The 19,249-nt window shown below is 38.9% G+C and overlaps 1 protein-coding gene across 3 annotated transcripts in view; it reads left to right on the forward strand.

Annotated features, from left to right (window-relative positions):
* Positions 1-9,805, forward strand: part of LOC118113167 (protocadherin-9) — a 196,100-nt gene extending 186,295 nt beyond the window's left edge. For all 3 annotated transcript variants that reach the window (XM_035162611.2, XM_035162630.2, XM_035162639.2), the window contains one exon: positions 7,712-9,805. In XM_035162611.2, the coding sequence (XP_035018502.1) occupies positions 7,712-8,082 (371 nt within the window). In that variant the 3' untranslated portion in view covers positions 8,083-9,805. The remainder of the gene's footprint in view (positions 1-7,711) is intronic.
* The last annotated feature ends 9,444 nt before the right edge of the window (positions 9,806-19,249 follow it).

Below are 19,249 nucleotides of genomic sequence, written 5' to 3' on the forward strand. Positions count from 1 at the left end.
ATGCAGGTTCTGACAAATACAGTTTTTGATGGTGGACATTAATACAAAGATACAGAGCCTCAACTTAGCTTCAACAGAATTTTAATTGAACTGGAATAATGTTATTTTTTGTCAGTACTGAAATTATCCATCTATCTATCTATCTATCTATCTATCTATCTATCCATCTATCTATCTAACTATCTATCCATCTATCTATCCATCTATCTATCTATCCATCTATCCATCTATCTATCTATCTATCTATCTATCTATCTATCTATCTATCTACCCTATCTATCTTCATCACATCCACAAGATTTCAATTAAAGTATAAACCTATGTTCTCATCACACGTTGTGATACTTTAAATCCATATACGATATAGAGCTACTTACTGGGCTCATATTCAGAAAGCCTATATGTGCCTAGTTAGAAAAATTACATTTAATTACTTTAAAAACATGATCAGGATGAGAGATGTCATATAAGAGTTACATTTCTATATTTCCCTGGGCCAAACAGGATCTATTTCAGATTCCTAACTTTGTTTTTCCAGCACAACGCAGCACAATGGAGCACATGCCCAGTGGCCTCTTATCTACACATGTAGTGTCGTGGTGTGCTGGTGCTTATCATCTGTCCACGGCTCCTCAAGGTGTCAGCGGGAGTAGCAGTATGTTAGCTGACAGCTCCTGGGCTTTTCAAAGTCACGTGGATTTCGGCGATAACGGATCCATGTTTGCGCTATTTGCATGAGCCAAAATAGAAATACGAATGTTTGAAGTAAAACCCAATTTAAATATATATTTATAATATCTTTCTTCCTATAATGTATTCTGTCTTGTTGTATTAACAACAACTACAGTTATTAATTGTAATCTTTTACAGTGTATGAGTGGTTTCTGAACTTATTAATCCTTTTTTAACATTTTGTCAATCGCTTGTAAAGCACTTTGAACTGCAATTGATTTTTTTTTTCAAAGGTGCTATATAAATAAGGTCCAATCGATAAAGTGATTGATTGATTGATTGTATTGCAAGCAGGGGGAATAGACCAGGAAGGAAGTAGATCTCCATGGGAAGTATTCTATGAATTAGGTGCTTTCAATTTGAAGGAAACTTCCCCTGGGGCCCGGACCCTGGTGGAGATGAGGTAGACGAGGGAGGAAGCTTCAGATGAGAGGGTTTGATTGGACGGCCGGTGCATCCACAGCTGAGGAGGTTAAGGAGTTGGAGGTGGATCAGTAAACACCACGGTGCGGCAATGACAGCTGAATGCAAGTCATTGGCTAAAGGTGAGCGTGTCAGGTTGTGATTGGACGAGACGTGAAGGAGCAGGTGGAGCTTAGAGATAACAGGAAAACTGTGAGAAGGAAACACACAAGGAGAAAATGTCCTGACTGAAGCTTTGCTAAGCTTCATGGAGGTTGGAGTTTAGGTTGGTTACCGACTGTGCTTCATAGGCAGGTACTGACTCTGGAAGTCTTTCTTCTTGAATGTCAGATAGGAGGGCTGACGGAAGAAGGTTCTACCTCTTACAGCCTCCTTCCAATTAAACAGACCAAACGTATCCCTGCACTCTTTAATGGTTGGACTTCATCTACATGCAACAGGGAGCCAGTAAAGACACACACAGAGACACAGCACCATTATTGTGTTGTGTTTTGGTTTACTTTGGAATACGCTTGGTCTGCTGAGCTTTACTTTCAAAGCAGAGTGGGGTTTTTTTTATGTGTGAAGTTGGACTCCTGGAGTGGGAGAAACATTATTATAAAGGCAACAACAGAATTGTGCTTTTTTTTTTATTCTCAGTTGGCAAAAGAGAGGAGATATGCAAGTGATTTGGTCGAGTTTGTATTTGTACTGCTCTCAATTGAGGTGGCAGAAAGTGGAACCTTCCAACTGTTTTTTTTTGTATCTACTTTCACTACTCAACTACATACCCGCATTTGCATTGTGTTGTCAGCTTGAGGCAACCGACGTGCACAGCTGTCACTCCAGAGAGCAGCCTTCACATCCTCTGTTCTGACCTTGGTTGGGTCTAGGTAACAAAGGGCTCCGGTTAAGGTCAGGGATAGATTTTTCTAAACAAACTTCTGGCTGTATTAAAGCACGTCACAATCTTTTCCCTATCCTTCATCAAGTGTCTAAACAAAACCATAAAAAGTGAAGTAATGCAGTAGTTACAAGTGGGTGTACTGCAAACACAGATATCTGATGGATAAAATATTCATAACATATAAGATCATAAGAACCAGTATTATACAAACACACACACATACATATTTATATATATACATGAACAAATACATTGGCCATTTTACTGATGCGCTGTGCACCAGCAGATTTGCAATTTGTGAAATATGTAAACTAACACTTCCTCATTATATTAAGAGAAAAGAAAATTCAGTCAGTATTTCAATGTATTTCTAGAAGATAGAGTTGAATCACTCCTCTGTGGCTGATAGTTAATTGGTGATGTGACAGTTAAACCAAATATCAACCTCACACATTTTTATAATGCTATTTGGCTGTTTATGTTCCTCTTGAACACATATATGTGGACTTATTCTAAATCTAATATAAGAGTCACTGGCCAGTATTTTATACGTACTGCTGTAAAGGTATGGGTTCTTTAAAGTCTTTGACTCAGTCTTTGTCTCTTCATTGCTTCAAGCAGCAGGTATGCAGAGATTAACAGGGAAAATGGCTGATACAAATGATCCACTGCCGCCCACTGGGGCCACTGATTGGACCAATCTCCATGCAAATGGTCATATTTATTCCACCGGGGGAATAGCAAAGTACAAAGTGTCCTTGATTAATGACTGGCTCTGCTTTTGTTAAAAAATTAAATACAGACATCACAGTCTTATAATTATGCTATAATCAATGCACAAACTGCTAATATCCATACCGAGACACCAGTGGTGTGGTGACAGGACGAATGAGGCAAGCAGTCCTTAACCATTAAAAGCTAAAAATAGAGATCAGTTCGAATGATACTGAAGTGGGAGCGATATCTCTCCTTACATCTCACACCAGTCAGATTTCTGTCGCATAAAGGATCTGATATTGTCCGTTTCCATTCATTACTCTGCCAAAGAGGCTATGTTTCTACCTTTGACTGCTTGTTGGTGTATTTGTTAAGAGGATAACACAGAAACTACACAACGATTATGGTGGAAGGATTGAGCCTGGGTCTGGGAAGGCCCCCCCAAAAAATGTAGATGTGGTTGAAGGGGCAGATCCAGACACCTTAACATAGCAACAAATGGCATTTTTAACATGATCATTGATTTTTCAGGGAATAATCCACATATCTCGATTTTGAAAATAGCAATATTGTCTGTGCAGGATCTGTAGCGAGTTTGAAAGTTTGAGACAGCAAACAGGGAATCTGCATCGTCCCTGGAGTGTGTCATCGAAAGTTGATGGTAAAAAATTGTGAAGAATAGAGAAGAAGAGAAACATATTTATCCTCTTTACTGCACAATTGGCAGGTTTGATGTCACTTCAAAGGAATATAGCTAATACTTCTATAGCCATGGGGAAGTGCAGAAAGGTGAACATCATGAGACAGGATAGGCCGGGAATTTAAGAGATTTAATTTGCTCCTCCTACTGTTATGAATTTTAATGTTACGTTACACTTCGGTCTCTGTCTCTGTAAAAATCAGCCTTTGTTTATGTTATTTTTCAACCTCCATCACCATTATCTCGCCTTTCCAATCATCATTTACCGAACACAGAAATGTAAGTCCCGTGCACATTGCAGATGTGTTAATAGTTCATCTGCTCTGCTCTGCACACCATGCACATGTATGCAGTCCTTTCCCTTTTCTTACATCTCGCTCCCCTAACAGCTCCCCAGATGTCTCCTCACTCGTCTACAATCTCATTTAAGGAATTCATCTTGCCTGTCTCCGGGGTACCATCTCTGTTGTTCTTCATGCAACTATGATAATGTGTGTCTTGGTTAGACTCCTCATATGCCAATTATGGATGCCTGTTATTGTGATGGACTCCACATTCGCGCAGCAGAGTGACTGACTCTCACTTCAGGCCCTGGTTTTTCTCGGCGTCTTACATCAGAATGTGTTTTCAAAGCCAGGAACAAAGGAGCGGGCAGCAGGGCTTAGAAGAACACGAGGCACGGTCTTATTCAACCAGAATTTAATCAGTTCATATTCTCTTACATATCAAGGACTGAATCCCGGTCATTAAAAAAACACAGAAAACCAGCTAACACAATATTCTTGTCATCTTTATTTTCTCCAATACTCTCCATGTGAAAACACTTGTATTTGTGTTAAGGCTTTGCAATCCAAAACAAAATGTATATATTTGGTTTCTAAATTGTGTTCAATTCAATTATACTTCAAGTATAGTGTCAAATCATAATATACATTGTTGGATAATCCATTAACATTGGAGAAGATTTAAATTACCTAAGGATAGAATTCCATACTTCCATACTGAGTTGTATGAACATTGTGGCCTAAAGATTTTATATGGCGATAAAATGAAGAATTGTACAACACATTTCAATCCAATACAGAAGCCCTGCAGTTTATGCAATAGTTGGATTATTATATAGGTTTTAATTTGTTGAAACTGCATTTGAGGAGACTGATGTTTAATAATTAAGAGAAAAGGTGTTAACGATTGACACACATTTATAATCTTGCGATTGTGCCACTGCATATTGATGAATAGTGGATTTGTTTTCACACAAATCCCAACAAAGAAATAAAAATCCACATTTTTCAATTGAGCTTCAAATCTTCATTATTCAAACTTTGACATGAGGGAGCAGCAGTTTGAACCTTTGGGAGTCAACCATAACTCCTGGCAAACCAAAAAGAGTTATTGTTCTCAGTGTTGGCACTGATCAGCCTTCACATTGCAGTAAGTATTTATCCAGTGTCAGAAATGATTTAAGTGGAGGTTAAGTAGCCATTTAAAAGAAGTTTTCTAAATAACACCATAATAAAATAAAAAATACTACTCAAGATTTAACCTGTAACCACTCAATTGTATTACGTTTAACACAATGACTCAATAGAAGCATGTTTCCTCCCATCTGTTCTTCTCCAGCTAAGTCTGTTAAAAAATATACCCTGGAATTGTCTAAGTAAGTTCAAATTAACAAGGAGAAAAACTTATTTCTGTGAAATATTGTACAACCTACCCACAAGCCAATTAGCTGCTTGTAAAGCAAAGGGACAAGATTAATTACAATTAATAGTTAACATTTTCTCTCTTAGGACAAAAACAGATGAATCCATTACCTTTTGAGGTTTGATATACAAACAGAGAGAAGTGCTTGCTCCTTTGAAAAGGGAAAGTGAAACTGACTCAAAGGACCAGATATCTTCAAATGGCAGAACAGCGTTACATTTCATGCATTATTCAGGTTTCTCTATCAAATGAGATTTAAACAAATGCTGCCTGCAACACTGAGGAGTGTGATTTTTTGGGGGGCTGAATAGTGATGCACAGTCATCATAGCAAAGAGTTAGAGAAGAAAGTCCTGCAGATGATTTGTTGTAGCACAAATTGACCCTTAACCTGTTGGAAAGGGGGTTAGACGAATTTGTTTGAGTATGAAAGAGGGAGCTTGTGTTGTTGGTCCCAAGACTCAAGAAAGTATTTGTATTGACATTAGGCATGTGTGAGAAATATAGTATATAATAATATAATATATAACAATACAGTAATATATATATAACCTAATTACTAGGTAAATACAATCAAGTGTCAATGTTTATATTGTCTTAAGGTGTGTATTTCTGAGAACCTGAGAATGTGCAGTGTCGTCTTAAGTTTTTTTTCGAATGAGCAGTTCTTGAGAAAGCTTCAACCTTCACTTTTCTACATGCTAGTTGTTATTTAGACGGCATAAAATTGTAAGACTGTAGAGAAACTAGATTATAGGGAGGAATCACCAGTATCACTTCATGTTGAGTTTTAGTCTCAATGAAGGCTTGAGGGATGGGAGGGGGTGGGGGGGTGGAGAGTGAGGTGAGGAGATTGGGGGTTGGGATGAAGGTAAGGAGAGAGACAAAAGAGATAGAGGAAAGAGAACCCAGGGTTTAGTGGGGTTAGGGTTGATATCACTTTCAGGGGTCAGAGCTGAGTCGCTCCGGTTCTTAGTCGGAGCTGAGGGATTGTCTCCATTTAGATTCTGTCTTTGTTTTTCTCTCTGAACCTGGAGAGTCGTTAGTCTCACGTAGTTCATTTCCTACGTTTTGCTCTCTCCTCTTCCTCGTCATCCTGAGTCTGCTTGGCAATCCCGAGGGACTCAGAGTCAGGACTTCTCCTTATTCCACTGGAGCCTTTCCTTGTCCAGGTCTTACTGCACCTGGATCAGAGCTGGAGGTTGACTGAATTTGTTCAGCCAGGAGACGGGACTTGTCCCCCCCCCCACCTCACAGACACATTGCGACTTTTCCAGGTTATTTTCATCCTGGGTCAGTGCAATTTTGACTTTGGAGGTTGCTTCATCCTCTCTGGCCAGACACGTCTCTGCCTCCTTAATCCTTCCTCTCTTTTCTATGGCATTGGGCACCAGCCTTTTTCATTCATGTCAATTTGGAAAGCAGATCAACAACATAATTCTTATTCTCAGTATTTTGATTAATTTTTCTCGTTGATCAAGACTCACTAGTCTATTTGTAGCATGTGTATCTTCGTCTAGAGCCCATTTAGCTCTACCTCAGATATTATGAAGAGGACCTCTACCAGTATAGGACTGACCTCGGACTGGTTTTTCTTTGTCTCTGCAGACTGTTTTAGCTGAAACAGCAAATGACTCAGTTGAATTGATGATAAATAGAAAAGACGCGCTGAATGTAGATGCTTTCAAATAATCAGAAATCACAGATTTTATCACATCTAATAGCGATTGTGAAGTATGGGATAGTAAGGCCACAAAATCTATATTGTACTACATTGCAAAACAAAACTAGATAAAGCCTATTCTAGTTTAATTCCTGGCCTTAACCTGGAATCATCGAATGAAGCTTCAACATCACGTCCATGAAAATTCAGCTTTCTACACTAAAATGTCTGACGGCACATTCTGCAGTGAGAGATGAAGGTTGACGACTCAGTCGGATGTTCAGAATTGAAATGATCAGAGTTGTTGAACCAGCTAAGTATGTATAAGGTACTTGCAAATTGAAATAGTAGTTCCGACCGTGCCCAAGCAATTTAAAATAGAAAAACGCTGTGGACAATGGTATTCAATATAAGATGAGGTGCAAACTCAAGGCTCCGGACCAGAGAGTGAGGGAGAACATGCTGAGCAGGACGACAGGCGGTCACATATGAGCGTGGTGATGGTTGAATGTGAGAGAGTTAGAATATAAGGGCCATGCCATACCGGGTTGTTAAAGGTACACTATGAAATAATTGAACAAAAAAGTTGAAAGGGAGCAGTATTTACTGTATAAAACAATGTGGTATTCACAATAATATATATTAAAGACTAGAAAAGTACTCAGTAGAGAATGTACCTCCACCGAGGCCCAACAGGCCCTGAAGAAACCACGTTTAAAGCCATTAGATCCAGGTTTTTACTTGGACCCACACCCAATTGCGCAACAGCCCCTCCGTATCTCTGTGCATGTTTCTGGTTCAGACGGACAACTCTGTCCTCCTTCTCAAGATCGACGACTAACATTGGCCTGTTTTTCTTTTTCTTTCTCTCTCTTCTTTTTTAGATGGCCCCCTGGGACCCCGTGGCCTCGTGGAAGCTACAGAGATGTGCACGCAGGAGTGCCTAGTCCTGGGACATTCAGACAACTGCTGGATGCCCCCGACGTTGGGAACATACCAGCAGCCCAAATCGCCCGTGTCCAGCTTTGGGTCTCAGAGGGAGTGGGGTCCCAAGGACAAACTTCTCAATGGACATACTCTGACCAGAGCCTGGAAGAATGAGAGCGGGCGGTCAGAGCATTTTGGTGACAGGAAGCAGTTTGGGAGCGGAGAGGGACACTTCAACAGCAGTGGAATGGCTGATATTCCATTGGTGAGTCTGAAGTCCTGCCAGCCAGCCTCCTGCCCGGACAGCCCCAAGGACCAGCAGCTATAAGACGGACTTTGCTTCTTTGCTGTGAGACGCCTCACCATCTGGACACAGAGACGAAGCGACTCACCTGAGCACCTCTCCGGTTTTATTCTTTCCTTTCTTTGCTTCATCTCTTCCCACTTACGTTGATGCTTCTGCAGTGTGATAGCCACATGTACTATGTAGGCCACAGAACTATAGCGCTTATGCTGTGTACTCTACAATTCAACTTTACCATGGCTCTCGAAGAAACCTCTTTTTGTTTTTTTAATGAACTCCCATGGATTTTCTTCAACGACGTGCAGTAACATTTTCCGTCCACTTCACGTGGGATGTGGACAAGCGGAGGGGAGGACACGTGAAAAATGGAGAACAAGAAAACAAATCACAAGAAAAAAAAACCCTACCATGGCTGACCAATATATACAAATATTTGTGGTGTGGTTGTTATTGAGTTGTTCAGGACTATATTAATCGACACAATCAAAGAAAATGGAATTATCTTTCAGAAAGTATCGTTCCAATGACACTGTTAGTGGACACTTGTTTATCCTGTCATTGTCTGTGTGTTTGTAAATAGGACTTATTAACCACTATCATGTATCTGTAATAACCACAGTGAATAGGACAGTACTTGGCTGTTGTCGCCGTAATGGCTTGTCATCAGGATTTGAGACTTCAACTGGGCAAAGATTTATAATGCGGCATTATGTACAACGAGAAAACATTTACATAATTTTTTAAAAACCTTATGGTTGATTTTGAAAACAAATTTCCATCCCGTATTATACTGAGTGTTGCCCATATTTCATAACTCTTTTCTTTAAGTACTGCAAAAACCACAGGCAGACCTTTTTTTAAAAATACGATTTTGTAAGAAGGATGTCAGTGCTCAATATGTGCATTATAAAAATGAAAAACTCTGAAAGCTCTCCTCTATAAACTGATTTTGAAAGTGTTCAGTACAATTAAATAGCAATATATTTGTAAATGGCTAAATGTTTTATCTAATGTTGATCTTATTAATGTATAGATTTTATTCAAATTGTGATTTAACTGAGTGCAATCCCTCAATTTATGGACATATGTATATATTATTTCCACACAGACTCTTATTTTCCATATACGTAAGAAAACACTGGATAAGATAACACTTTAATCAACGTGCCTTCATGAGGTTCCTTCAAACACTGAATTGCTCATATTTAAACGAAGAGGACATGTCGGCTTCAGAGAATTTCCAGTCGGATAATGAAATGCCTTATGCATAGAATGTTTGCCAAATTTAAAAAGACGTAATCACACAGATATTAAAAAGTACAAAAACCAAGTTGGTGGCACTGAGGCAAAGCAGAGAGGCATGTGCAGAAAATTGATCAACCGTGAAAAATCATCAGCCATTCCACTGTCTGAAAAGGTTTGTTTTTATTCCACAGCATGGAAGGCAAATTACACAATGGAAAAAGCATGCTAAAAGATATAGCTTCTAAAACTAACTTGATCATTTTTTTGTGTCATTTGATTTTTTTTGTTGGAATAGAGTTGATTTGTGCATTAAGGAGACATTCAGTTCGTGGAGCACTTTTCATATTTATGTCACAATATAAAGAAGTTAAGTGGGATGGAGTGATTTGCTTATCGCAGTATGTTTGTCAGTTGTGAGGGTGTTTGACATCACAAATACTGAAACAGTTAATCCTTGTTACTCTACAGGTATACAGCTACTGCAATAAATGTTTTAATTATGTGTATGCTTAATTTGTGTACAAGATGGTCGCCTCAGAAGTTTTTGTCTGTGTTTGTCCGCATTAAATAATCTTCCTAAAATGCCATTTAAAACAGCATTGATATATTTCTAGCGCAAGGTACCATTTAAAACAATACTACTACAATACTACAGTTCATAATACATTTTGCCTTGAAAATTGGGACTTACCGGGTCTTATATGTACACCAAGAATTGCACAAACACCCACGAGCGTATTTTATTCTGGCCGTTACTTCTAAAAGCTATAAAGAAAGATATATTAAAAATAAAATATATAAAATAAATATTTGGAGTGTCAAAAACAGGGCAGTACAATAAAAGTACAAATCTAATGGATGCAGTTGTGATGGTTATATGTCTGGAAGGGGTTTTCTTTGGAAAAGCGGAGAGTGGAGCCATTGAAAAGAAATCTCTCAATTTACTCTTTCAGAATGCATTTTATGGTCTTGATCTTTGGTTAAATGCTGAAATAAGATTTCAAATGGAAGGTGAAGAGCTCAGGGATCAGCTCGAAGGTGAACTGCTGCTGCTGCTACTGCTGCTGCTGCTCCTCTGAACTAGTCTAGAAGACAGCTGAGGTAAAGATATCTGGTGGAGCCACAGCAGGCGAGCTGACTGAGGGGAGGCTCTGAGACTCACGTTATCCTAGAGGGACGTTTCGATATAACTCTTAAATTGTAGCTAACAGTACAAAGTAACTTACTTGAAAAGGCAGTTCGACCAACACCCCCCACATTGAGGCCTAGTGTCTAAAATTACTCACTCTCCCATTCTTCCCAACATAATATACACTAAGTGTACATCAAGCTCTAAATTGAGATTTCAGACGCAGTATAATTTATCACCCTTTTGTGTCAGACACAGGTGGAGAGTTGCGTGACCTAATCTGAAAAATGTGCTTCCTTGCCTTGTGAGCAGAAAGCAGTGTGTGTCCGAACAACTGAAATACAATGGTAGACCATAAATAAACTGTGCCACAAAGTAAACTGCCTGATGTCAGACACATGGCCTGAATCTCTGGCTTCACCTATGAAATACTTCTCTCGTATTATCTAGAGTTTAACACATCTGATTGGCACGTGCCCCACAGTCAAATCATGATTGATGTGTTAATGTGAGATCCCATCGCTCATAATAATAAGCTAATTGACAAAAAGTGTTTGGATGGCCTTTAATTTATGCACTTTATTATTTATTCTGGTAAACAAATATCTGCTAAGGTCATTCCCATATGCAGTGAAATGTCAATCATAACACGGTTTTATCTGCGAAGAACTTGTCTGCGTCGTTCTCCACAGATGTTTGGATATCATTGCAGCGTTGTGCTCGTCAACTCGCAGGCAATCAGAAACACATTTGCATGCTGCCACTGGGCCACTAATGAAGGGCCAGGCACCCGGCATAACTGGTGTAGTAATTATATTTTCTTTATTCTTTTAGGTTTCTCTTTCTCACTATAACCTCATTTGATATATTTATCAGCCGTCGCCCAATAGACCTGCTTCAATTTTTTTATTTGCCATGCTAGCTATCGACTTTGGGCTAAAATAGTTCTAAGAAGCTTCAAAGCTAATTGCCTTGGAAGTGTTGGGGGGGGGGAGTAAATTAGTGTCACGCCACAACCAAGAAAAAAGGTTCTCAATCACATTTCCTTTTTCTACGGTTTTGAGAATATTTCTCAGACAGAGAAGCGGCCGTGCACAAAGTGGGACAGAGCGAATGTTCAGCGGGGAATCAGTCAGAGAAGGCGAGCACTTCAGACGGAGGAAGAGACGAGACTCCACAAAGATACAGTCGGCAGAAACAGCATCATCTGCCTATTTCGACGGCAACATTTGAAGATAATAAGAGCACAAATTAATGTTAGTCTGCTCCACCAGTTCGCTTAGTTTCATTTAATCTAATGAAAGCGTGAGAATTCAGTCTGGATCCCGACCAGCCGAGCGGACCCTGTGGCCTTGTGAGCGCTAAATATCTTCAGACAGGAGGGAATCCAGTTTGGCTCCCTGGAAGAGGAGCTCTGTGGGAAGCCAAGATCTAACGCTGGTTATACTGGAGCCTTAAAAGGACGGAGCTTCTCTGTAGATCGCAGTCAAAAGAAGGTAAGAGCGTTTCAGCCTGAAACTATGCAACCCGAGCAGTCTTCCTTGACCAGATAGTTCTAGCTTTCACTCATACAGTAGGTCTCTATAAGGGACTGTTCCAAAGAGATTTGAAGGGGAGTGCAATGATGCAAGGCAACTTCAAAATATTTTTAAGAGATTGTAGAGCAAACTATAAGAATTGAACTAGCTAGATTAGATAGTTAGGTTTCTAGCCAAAGCTGAGGATTTATCTAGCTTTGATTTGCTATGATTTGAAATGCATTACTTTTGACAGCAATGTAATGAACATCATGCTGTCTCAGAATTTTTTTTTACCTTAATTTCCACATCTAAAGTAGGATTGGACAATATGGTAAAAAGATATATCAAGATAAAAAATAGTAGACATTGATAATTATGATGAAAGTCACGTTATTATTTATTTTATGCAACTTGACAAATACCGAAAACATTTTACAAATCTGATTTAGATCAGTCATGTGTTATAACACATGTATAACAAGTATTATATTGATGTGTATTGCTATTGATGAAACTTATATACTGATAATTATTGATATTGGTTTATTGCGCAGCCCTAATCCACATGTATAAAATCTATAGGCTTGAGAACAGGTCCAGCAGATTTAGATTTTGAGATGTAGTCATCTACAAGCTTGAGGGTGTGTTAGCAAACTTTGAACACATGGAACAAATATTAATAGTATTTTGGTAAAACGTGTACAGGTATGATAGATCCTCCAATTCTGTTTGCCCTCTCCGGGTGAACCAAATGTGAGTATATTCAAAAGTCTCATAAAGTCAAGAAAAACTGGAATGGGTCGTTCCGGCCTTTAACACCAGATGAATGTGCAGTAACGTGGAAATCTCTTTCAAATGGAAAATGAGAGTTGCAATAACGTTCTTGAGAACGGGAACATTTTCTTCTCCTCGACAGAGCTGCGAGCGAAACCTTAACAGACGTCTGAGTCCACACAAAGAAAGCCTCCGAGTCACAGTCAGAGATAAAGCTGAGGCCTAGGCAATGCATCTTGTCCTAAACTCTCAACCTAATGGTCTTCATTTAAATAAACAGCAGAACCATATATTATTATACACCCCGAGCAAGAGCTTACTGACCGAATGAAACATTACGACCAGCGGAGGAGATGATGAGAAAATAAGAACCGTCATAATACCCACAGCAATAACTATGACAGATTCGGGAAGTCTGTCTGGAGACATTGTACTTTTACCAGCTCACCTTACTTTGTATTTAAACCACAAATCTGAATCATATGAGTTATTACATTCCCAGAGGTCACAGTGAAATACTGTAGGTTAGAAAAGCCGAGTGAATGCCGATGGCCTGCTCAGGAAAGCTTGAAACTGTCGGTATCAGAAAATAACGTGAACAAGATTAAGCATCTAAAGCCAAGCCAGCAGCTCTGTGAGGCTGCACTGAGGCCGCGCTGCTTTGAGCTGAATGCTAATGTCATTATGTGAACATGTCATGCTCCCAATGACAAAGCTGACATACAGATTTGAAGCAGGTGTGGTGTTCACTCTTCTCACTATTTTATTTTAGCATGTCGAGTCTGTTGAAAAGGAACTGTTCTAAGTAACAAAGCTGTTTTTTGCTCAGCCAGTGGTAGAGCTAACGTTGGGTTAGTTTTAGGCACATAGATGAATTGGATAGCTTGAGGAAAAAAGGGGTTTAGGTTAAAATAACTAAAACCAACTAGAATAACAATCAGTAGAGCTCATACCCCCCCCTCCCCATCCCCCCACAAGGCCAAACAATCTTGTTAAATTCAATCAAGCTTGTACCACAATCGCAAACGTTCCTGCTTGGCAGCCCATGTCCAATCCTCACACGGAGTTTCATGGAAATTTGTTGTGTGGGCTACTTTTTGTGGAATCCAAACAAACCAATCAACAGACACGGGCAAAAACAAGAGGTTGGGAGGCGAAGAAACCAAGAATCCAGTGTGGATTGTAGGAAAAAGCATGAATACACATGTACATCCCCCATCCAAAGGTTTGTAAACCCACATCCTACATCTCTGACCTTTGTCTTGGGCCTTTTTAACAGCTTCACACTCCTTTCTCCGTTGCTCCTGATGTAAACTGAAATAACTCCTCAGGCCTGTGGACTTTGAGCTGTTTAGCAGTAATGAAGTGCTGTGCTCCTCGCTGCCACATTTTGATAAATGTAAAGCTGGCAGGTAAAAAACGTTTTCATGACAAATACAAAAACAAGACAATTGATCAATCCGGGGGTTTTACTTTAATTATAGATGGTAAAACTTATAGATGGATTTTTGTTTTCCAGTTAAAAATCCAATAAAGCTGTACTCTACCTACTACAAGGACTCACTTTGAAAACAATCGGCTGACTGCTGGATCAGTCATGTTTTTTTTCCCGTAGAAAAACATTGTCAGAATGAAGCCTGCTCTGTCATTTCAAGACCCAGAGAAAACTATTAGAGTGGTTGTATTGTCACGCCTGGACTACTGCAATGCTTTGTTTGCTCCGCTCAGCCAAGGTTTTTATGGCCCATTGCCAGTTCATCTTTTAACACCAAGTACAGTATATGGATCCCACTGTGACACTGGCCTCTTTAAGCAGACGACCAGTGAAGTCATCAATCAGTTCTTTAAAATATTTATTAATTGCGCTGGTCACGATCCCAATTATACGGCATCCCAGAATGATTATGCTCATTAAACACTGTCAGGAACCGTGGGTCACAAACACCAAAAAGCCGGCCATTACACAGACCAGACTGAGGTTAAAGGGTAACTTTGCTTTTGGTTCATTATTACTGTCTGTGAATTTAAAAGAAACCTTAGCACAACATTACAGCCTTTGATTGTGTCAGATATTCAATTTTCGAAAGACTTAATTGTTTTACTGCTCTAATTTGCATGATAATGTTCTACTGGTGCCACAGTAAACTGGTACAGGGAAGATATTTTCTGCTGCTACTTACACAGCTCTGAAAAGCTAAAGGTTATTCAGCAAATTGGGCATTTAAAGCATAAACACTTTTTGACAGAAACAAATATAACTGTTTTGTTTTTTTTATTCATTTTGACAGGCTCAGAATGCAGGATGTCATTTATTCCCGTTCCTGCTCCATCGAGACAAAGTAAAATATTAAAACTGGAGAGTTCATGAAACTGTTGATAATAACCCTGACTTTTTCCATCAAGAGTCAATACCTCGGTGAGGATCAATGAACGCTCTACTACCAGGAAGCCATTCCCTGGACCCAAAGGCCATTTAAAGAGAGATCTGATGGCTTCAGTCTGTCTTGGCCCTTCCAGAAATCTGATCCACATGGGCACAACAGACACATCTGTATGGATCGCTCCCCCAAAGCCAATCAGGGAACAAACACTGCCAATATTCCCTCCAGATGAGGCCTGAGCTGTGAACAGTGGGCTGAGATGAAAGAGAGAGAGCAGAGTGGGATTGTTGATTAACCTCTGTACTCGGTAGTAAATCTGTACACAAGATAGGAGAATCCCAGGCGCCGGCACTGGACTCGTACCTGTCCACCAAGGCAATCTCAAAAGGATTCTTGTCAACACCAGCTGTCTTTAAACACAGTGTGTTGGAACAGGTTGTCGACCAGTTTGTTTCTCACCTGTTACTCCCTTCTCTGTGGTTCCTCGTATTGATCCAGACCCAATTGGTTCCAGACTAATGTGCTTCTGTTGTATCTCAGTTTGTCTAGTGATATCATGTTGAGACCCCAAAAAAAACTATTTAATCCATTATTTTGTTTTTTGCAATGATTAAAAGCCTCAACCATATTCAATCAATCAATCAGACTTCATTTTTTCAGCATCTTTCATACAAAGAATATCACAAACAGCATAAAAGCAAATAAAAACAATTGAACAATAATACTGGTATATTACTATATAATATAACTGAAATTATTAATTTTACTCAGATGGCCTCTAGATACAAAGTCCGGTGAAGTGCTTGGTATTGCAGTTTTCTTTTGGACCGTCATCCCTTCTCTTTACACCAAAATCTACCGCAAGGGGGACAACCTCTTGAGGAAACTGAACCCACAACCTTCAAAACAAGTAATTTACACCGTTGATTCAAATATTTTAGCCGTCGTTAAATTATATCGGTCAACTGTATTTTTCTCTCCAATCTTAAACAAGCCACCTTTCAAACATCCCTTTGCAGAAACACCCTCAGGACGACTCTATCTTAAGTAATTTTAGATGCATTTCTGAGCTTGCCCAAAAATCAATCTCACTGCACAGCACTGAGACTGCTCTGGTCAAGGCCACCAATGACTTATTGCCTGCCACTGATGCAGGGCTGCGCTCCCTTTTAGTTCTCCTTGACCTCAGCTCAGCCTTTGACACAGAACACCACAGTGTCTAAATCAGCCATCTGAGAAACCCGGGTTGGCTTCGGTGATGTGGCTCTGAATCGGTTCATTTCATATCCATCTGATAAGTCCCTCTCAGTTGTGCTCGAGTGGCCTCCCTGATTTTGTGGGGTCCCACAAGAGTCTATTTTAGGCCCACCTTTATTTACTATATGCATGCTACCCCTGGAGCTAGTCAAGCATATATACATTATTGATTTCCATTGCCATGCAGATGATATGCACTGTATGTTCCGATGAAGCCTGCACCTACTGATGTGCCATCTATTATGTCCTGAAATGAAATGAAGTAGCAGATGTCCAATAATTTTCTGCAGTTGAATGACTCCGAATCAGAAATAATTATAATTCCACCACCTGGCCTCGGCACTAGCAGCATTTACGATCTCTCGCATAGTCTGGGTGTCTAGTAATGTTTTTATTTTTGACTGTGTGTTTTCCTTTTACTGTCAGGTAAATAAAGTTTTACAATCCTGCTTTGTAGAAAGTTAAATATTTTATATTTATGCATTTTATCTCCTCCAGACTGAACTACTGCTTGACAAGTAAACTCAGTATACACTCTGAAAAACTTGTCTTGAAAAATCACTTTTATCTTATGCATAATATTATTATCTGATGATATTTGTTATAATTGTTCAATTGTCTTTTTTTACATTTGTTTCCACTATAAAATACTTAGTGACTGTATTTAGAAAGGTGCTCCATAAACTTCGTCATTTGAATTTATATACTATTACTATTGTTATTGTTAAGCTCAAACCAAATATATATTGAGCATTTTAGGGATTTTTTTTGCATAATTACCTACTTATTTCCACAAATTCTCTAAATTATACCCATATGGATGCTTAGTATAATTGAGTCATAACAATTAACATCTTGATAAAGTAGTTAAAATAAAGTGTCATATTATCTTTCTAACACTGTCATCGGGCACTATGAATAATTGTCTATATATAACTATTTCTCCATGGTGTTATCTTAATGAGGCATGGAAGTAAAAAGGGAATGGTGATTTTTGTATTGAGTTTGATGTAACAAGCACAAAGTGCATGATATTGAATTAAAGTCTCACCGTCTAACCTTGGTTGCACTCACTAATTTTTCTGTATAGCAGCTCCAGCATAATATGATCAAAGCATGAATTTTTTTATGATTTGGCCCAGGTTCATGAAAGGGAAATGTATCAAGATTACGTTAAAAGTGAATAGTGAGATAGATAATTCTCAATTAAAGATGAATGATAAAATGGTTTAATAATACATTTACAGTTAAAGTATGAATGTATGTAATGTTAGTCGAATGAAGAAAGTCTGGAAATAAAAATATTGTGTGTGTTTTAAATGGTGACAAAGATTCCTTAATGTAACTACAAGTTATTTCTGAAAGAGCTAATTGAGATTTCATTTCTCTACTCTGATTTTGCACAGATAGCCTTTTATAAGCTATTGAGCTCAGGCTCACTCCTCATAATTGAAACAAAAATTTCATTTTTACCACCTGCCGACATTTGGAATGCTCCCTGTCACGTCACCTTTTGACGGAATTAAAATGGAATTAGCTGTAATTGTGCCGGCTTTCGGGATTATTTTACTTAACGCAAGGTCTTTTGAACACCTGAAAGACAGGACGGAGATAAGCCGTTCCCATTAAAATTCTAATGAAAAGACTGTGGTTGAGCATTACCAGAAATAAGAGCTTTTAGCCATTCACATGCTAATAATTGGACAAGGAATTTTCAGTGACTTCCTCGGTGACATTTGATTTGGAGAAGATTGATAAATTAAGATGCAGCACATGTGGAAGCCTGATTACTGTAAAATGTTCATTTATCAACACGCTCAGTCTGTATGTGTAAGTGTCGTTGCACTGATGTGTGTACAGTGTAAGTGTGTCTGTTCGTTACAAATCTAATCTTGTATTTTGTGCGCTACTTACGGTTAAACTATAATGAAATATAACTGGAGAGAAAGGTGAAGAAAACATCCATTAATGTCTCAACAGGCTAAATGAATGAGAAGATGTGTCTCCCTTTTTTAGATGGCACAAAGTGATGTGCTTTCTCTGACATATTGATTCACAGCTCATTAAAATTGCTTGTGAAACAGAACCACAGATAAGAGAGAGAAATTAACTGAATTCCTTCATTTGGCACAGTTTATCCCGGATACTTGACTTCAGAGTTGTTTTCCTCGATAAGATATTTTCTTCCTTGCAGACATTTACCCGCAAGACTAGACACATCACACTGTTTATGTTTCTTTATGATGATTTTGAATTTATCTTACAACATTAAGTCTCTCTATGATCAACTTTTGTTGAATAAAGAGGCAGGAAAAGCTGGTTTGAATCGTAATCATGTTCAGAACATGCAATTACAACCTAAAAAGATAAGGAGAAGAATTTAAGTCTATAGGATTAATCAAATATTTGCCGTGAGTCAATCAGGATGCGTTATTATAGCCCACATTTCCATCCATCACACACCTTCTCACTCACACGTGCCCACAACCACCTACTTGTGCGTGGATGTACGAATAGATACCTGTGAGGGAAGATATTAATTCCAAGTTTATGGTTAAATACATGAATTATAAGCGAACTGAATTAAAAACAGATAACAAGATCTCATTTCTTCTGTACATCTCATTGACCTCTGTGCATCAACTTATTGATTTGTGGGTAGAATTACCTTAATAACGCTTTGCTCTCATGCTCCAAGGTTAAAACAATGATTGAATTAATTTTACCACCAACGCATGTGGTATCCGTCCAAGGCTTCCCACACTTCTCTACACATTTACACTTAAAAACTGTATTTGTGGTGCAGCCGGGACGCGTTACTCACAGATGCTTTGGAGGTGCGAATGCATTTTAGAGAAGATTACTCGAGCTCGAGGTATTAAGAG

The sequence above is a fragment of the Hippoglossus stenolepis genome, chromosome 1 (assembly GCF_022539355.2).
Source record: "Hippoglossus stenolepis isolate QCI-W04-F060 chromosome 1, HSTE1.2, whole genome shotgun sequence".
NCBI classification, from domain to species: Eukaryota; Metazoa; Chordata; class Actinopteri; order Pleuronectiformes; family Pleuronectidae; genus Hippoglossus; species Hippoglossus stenolepis.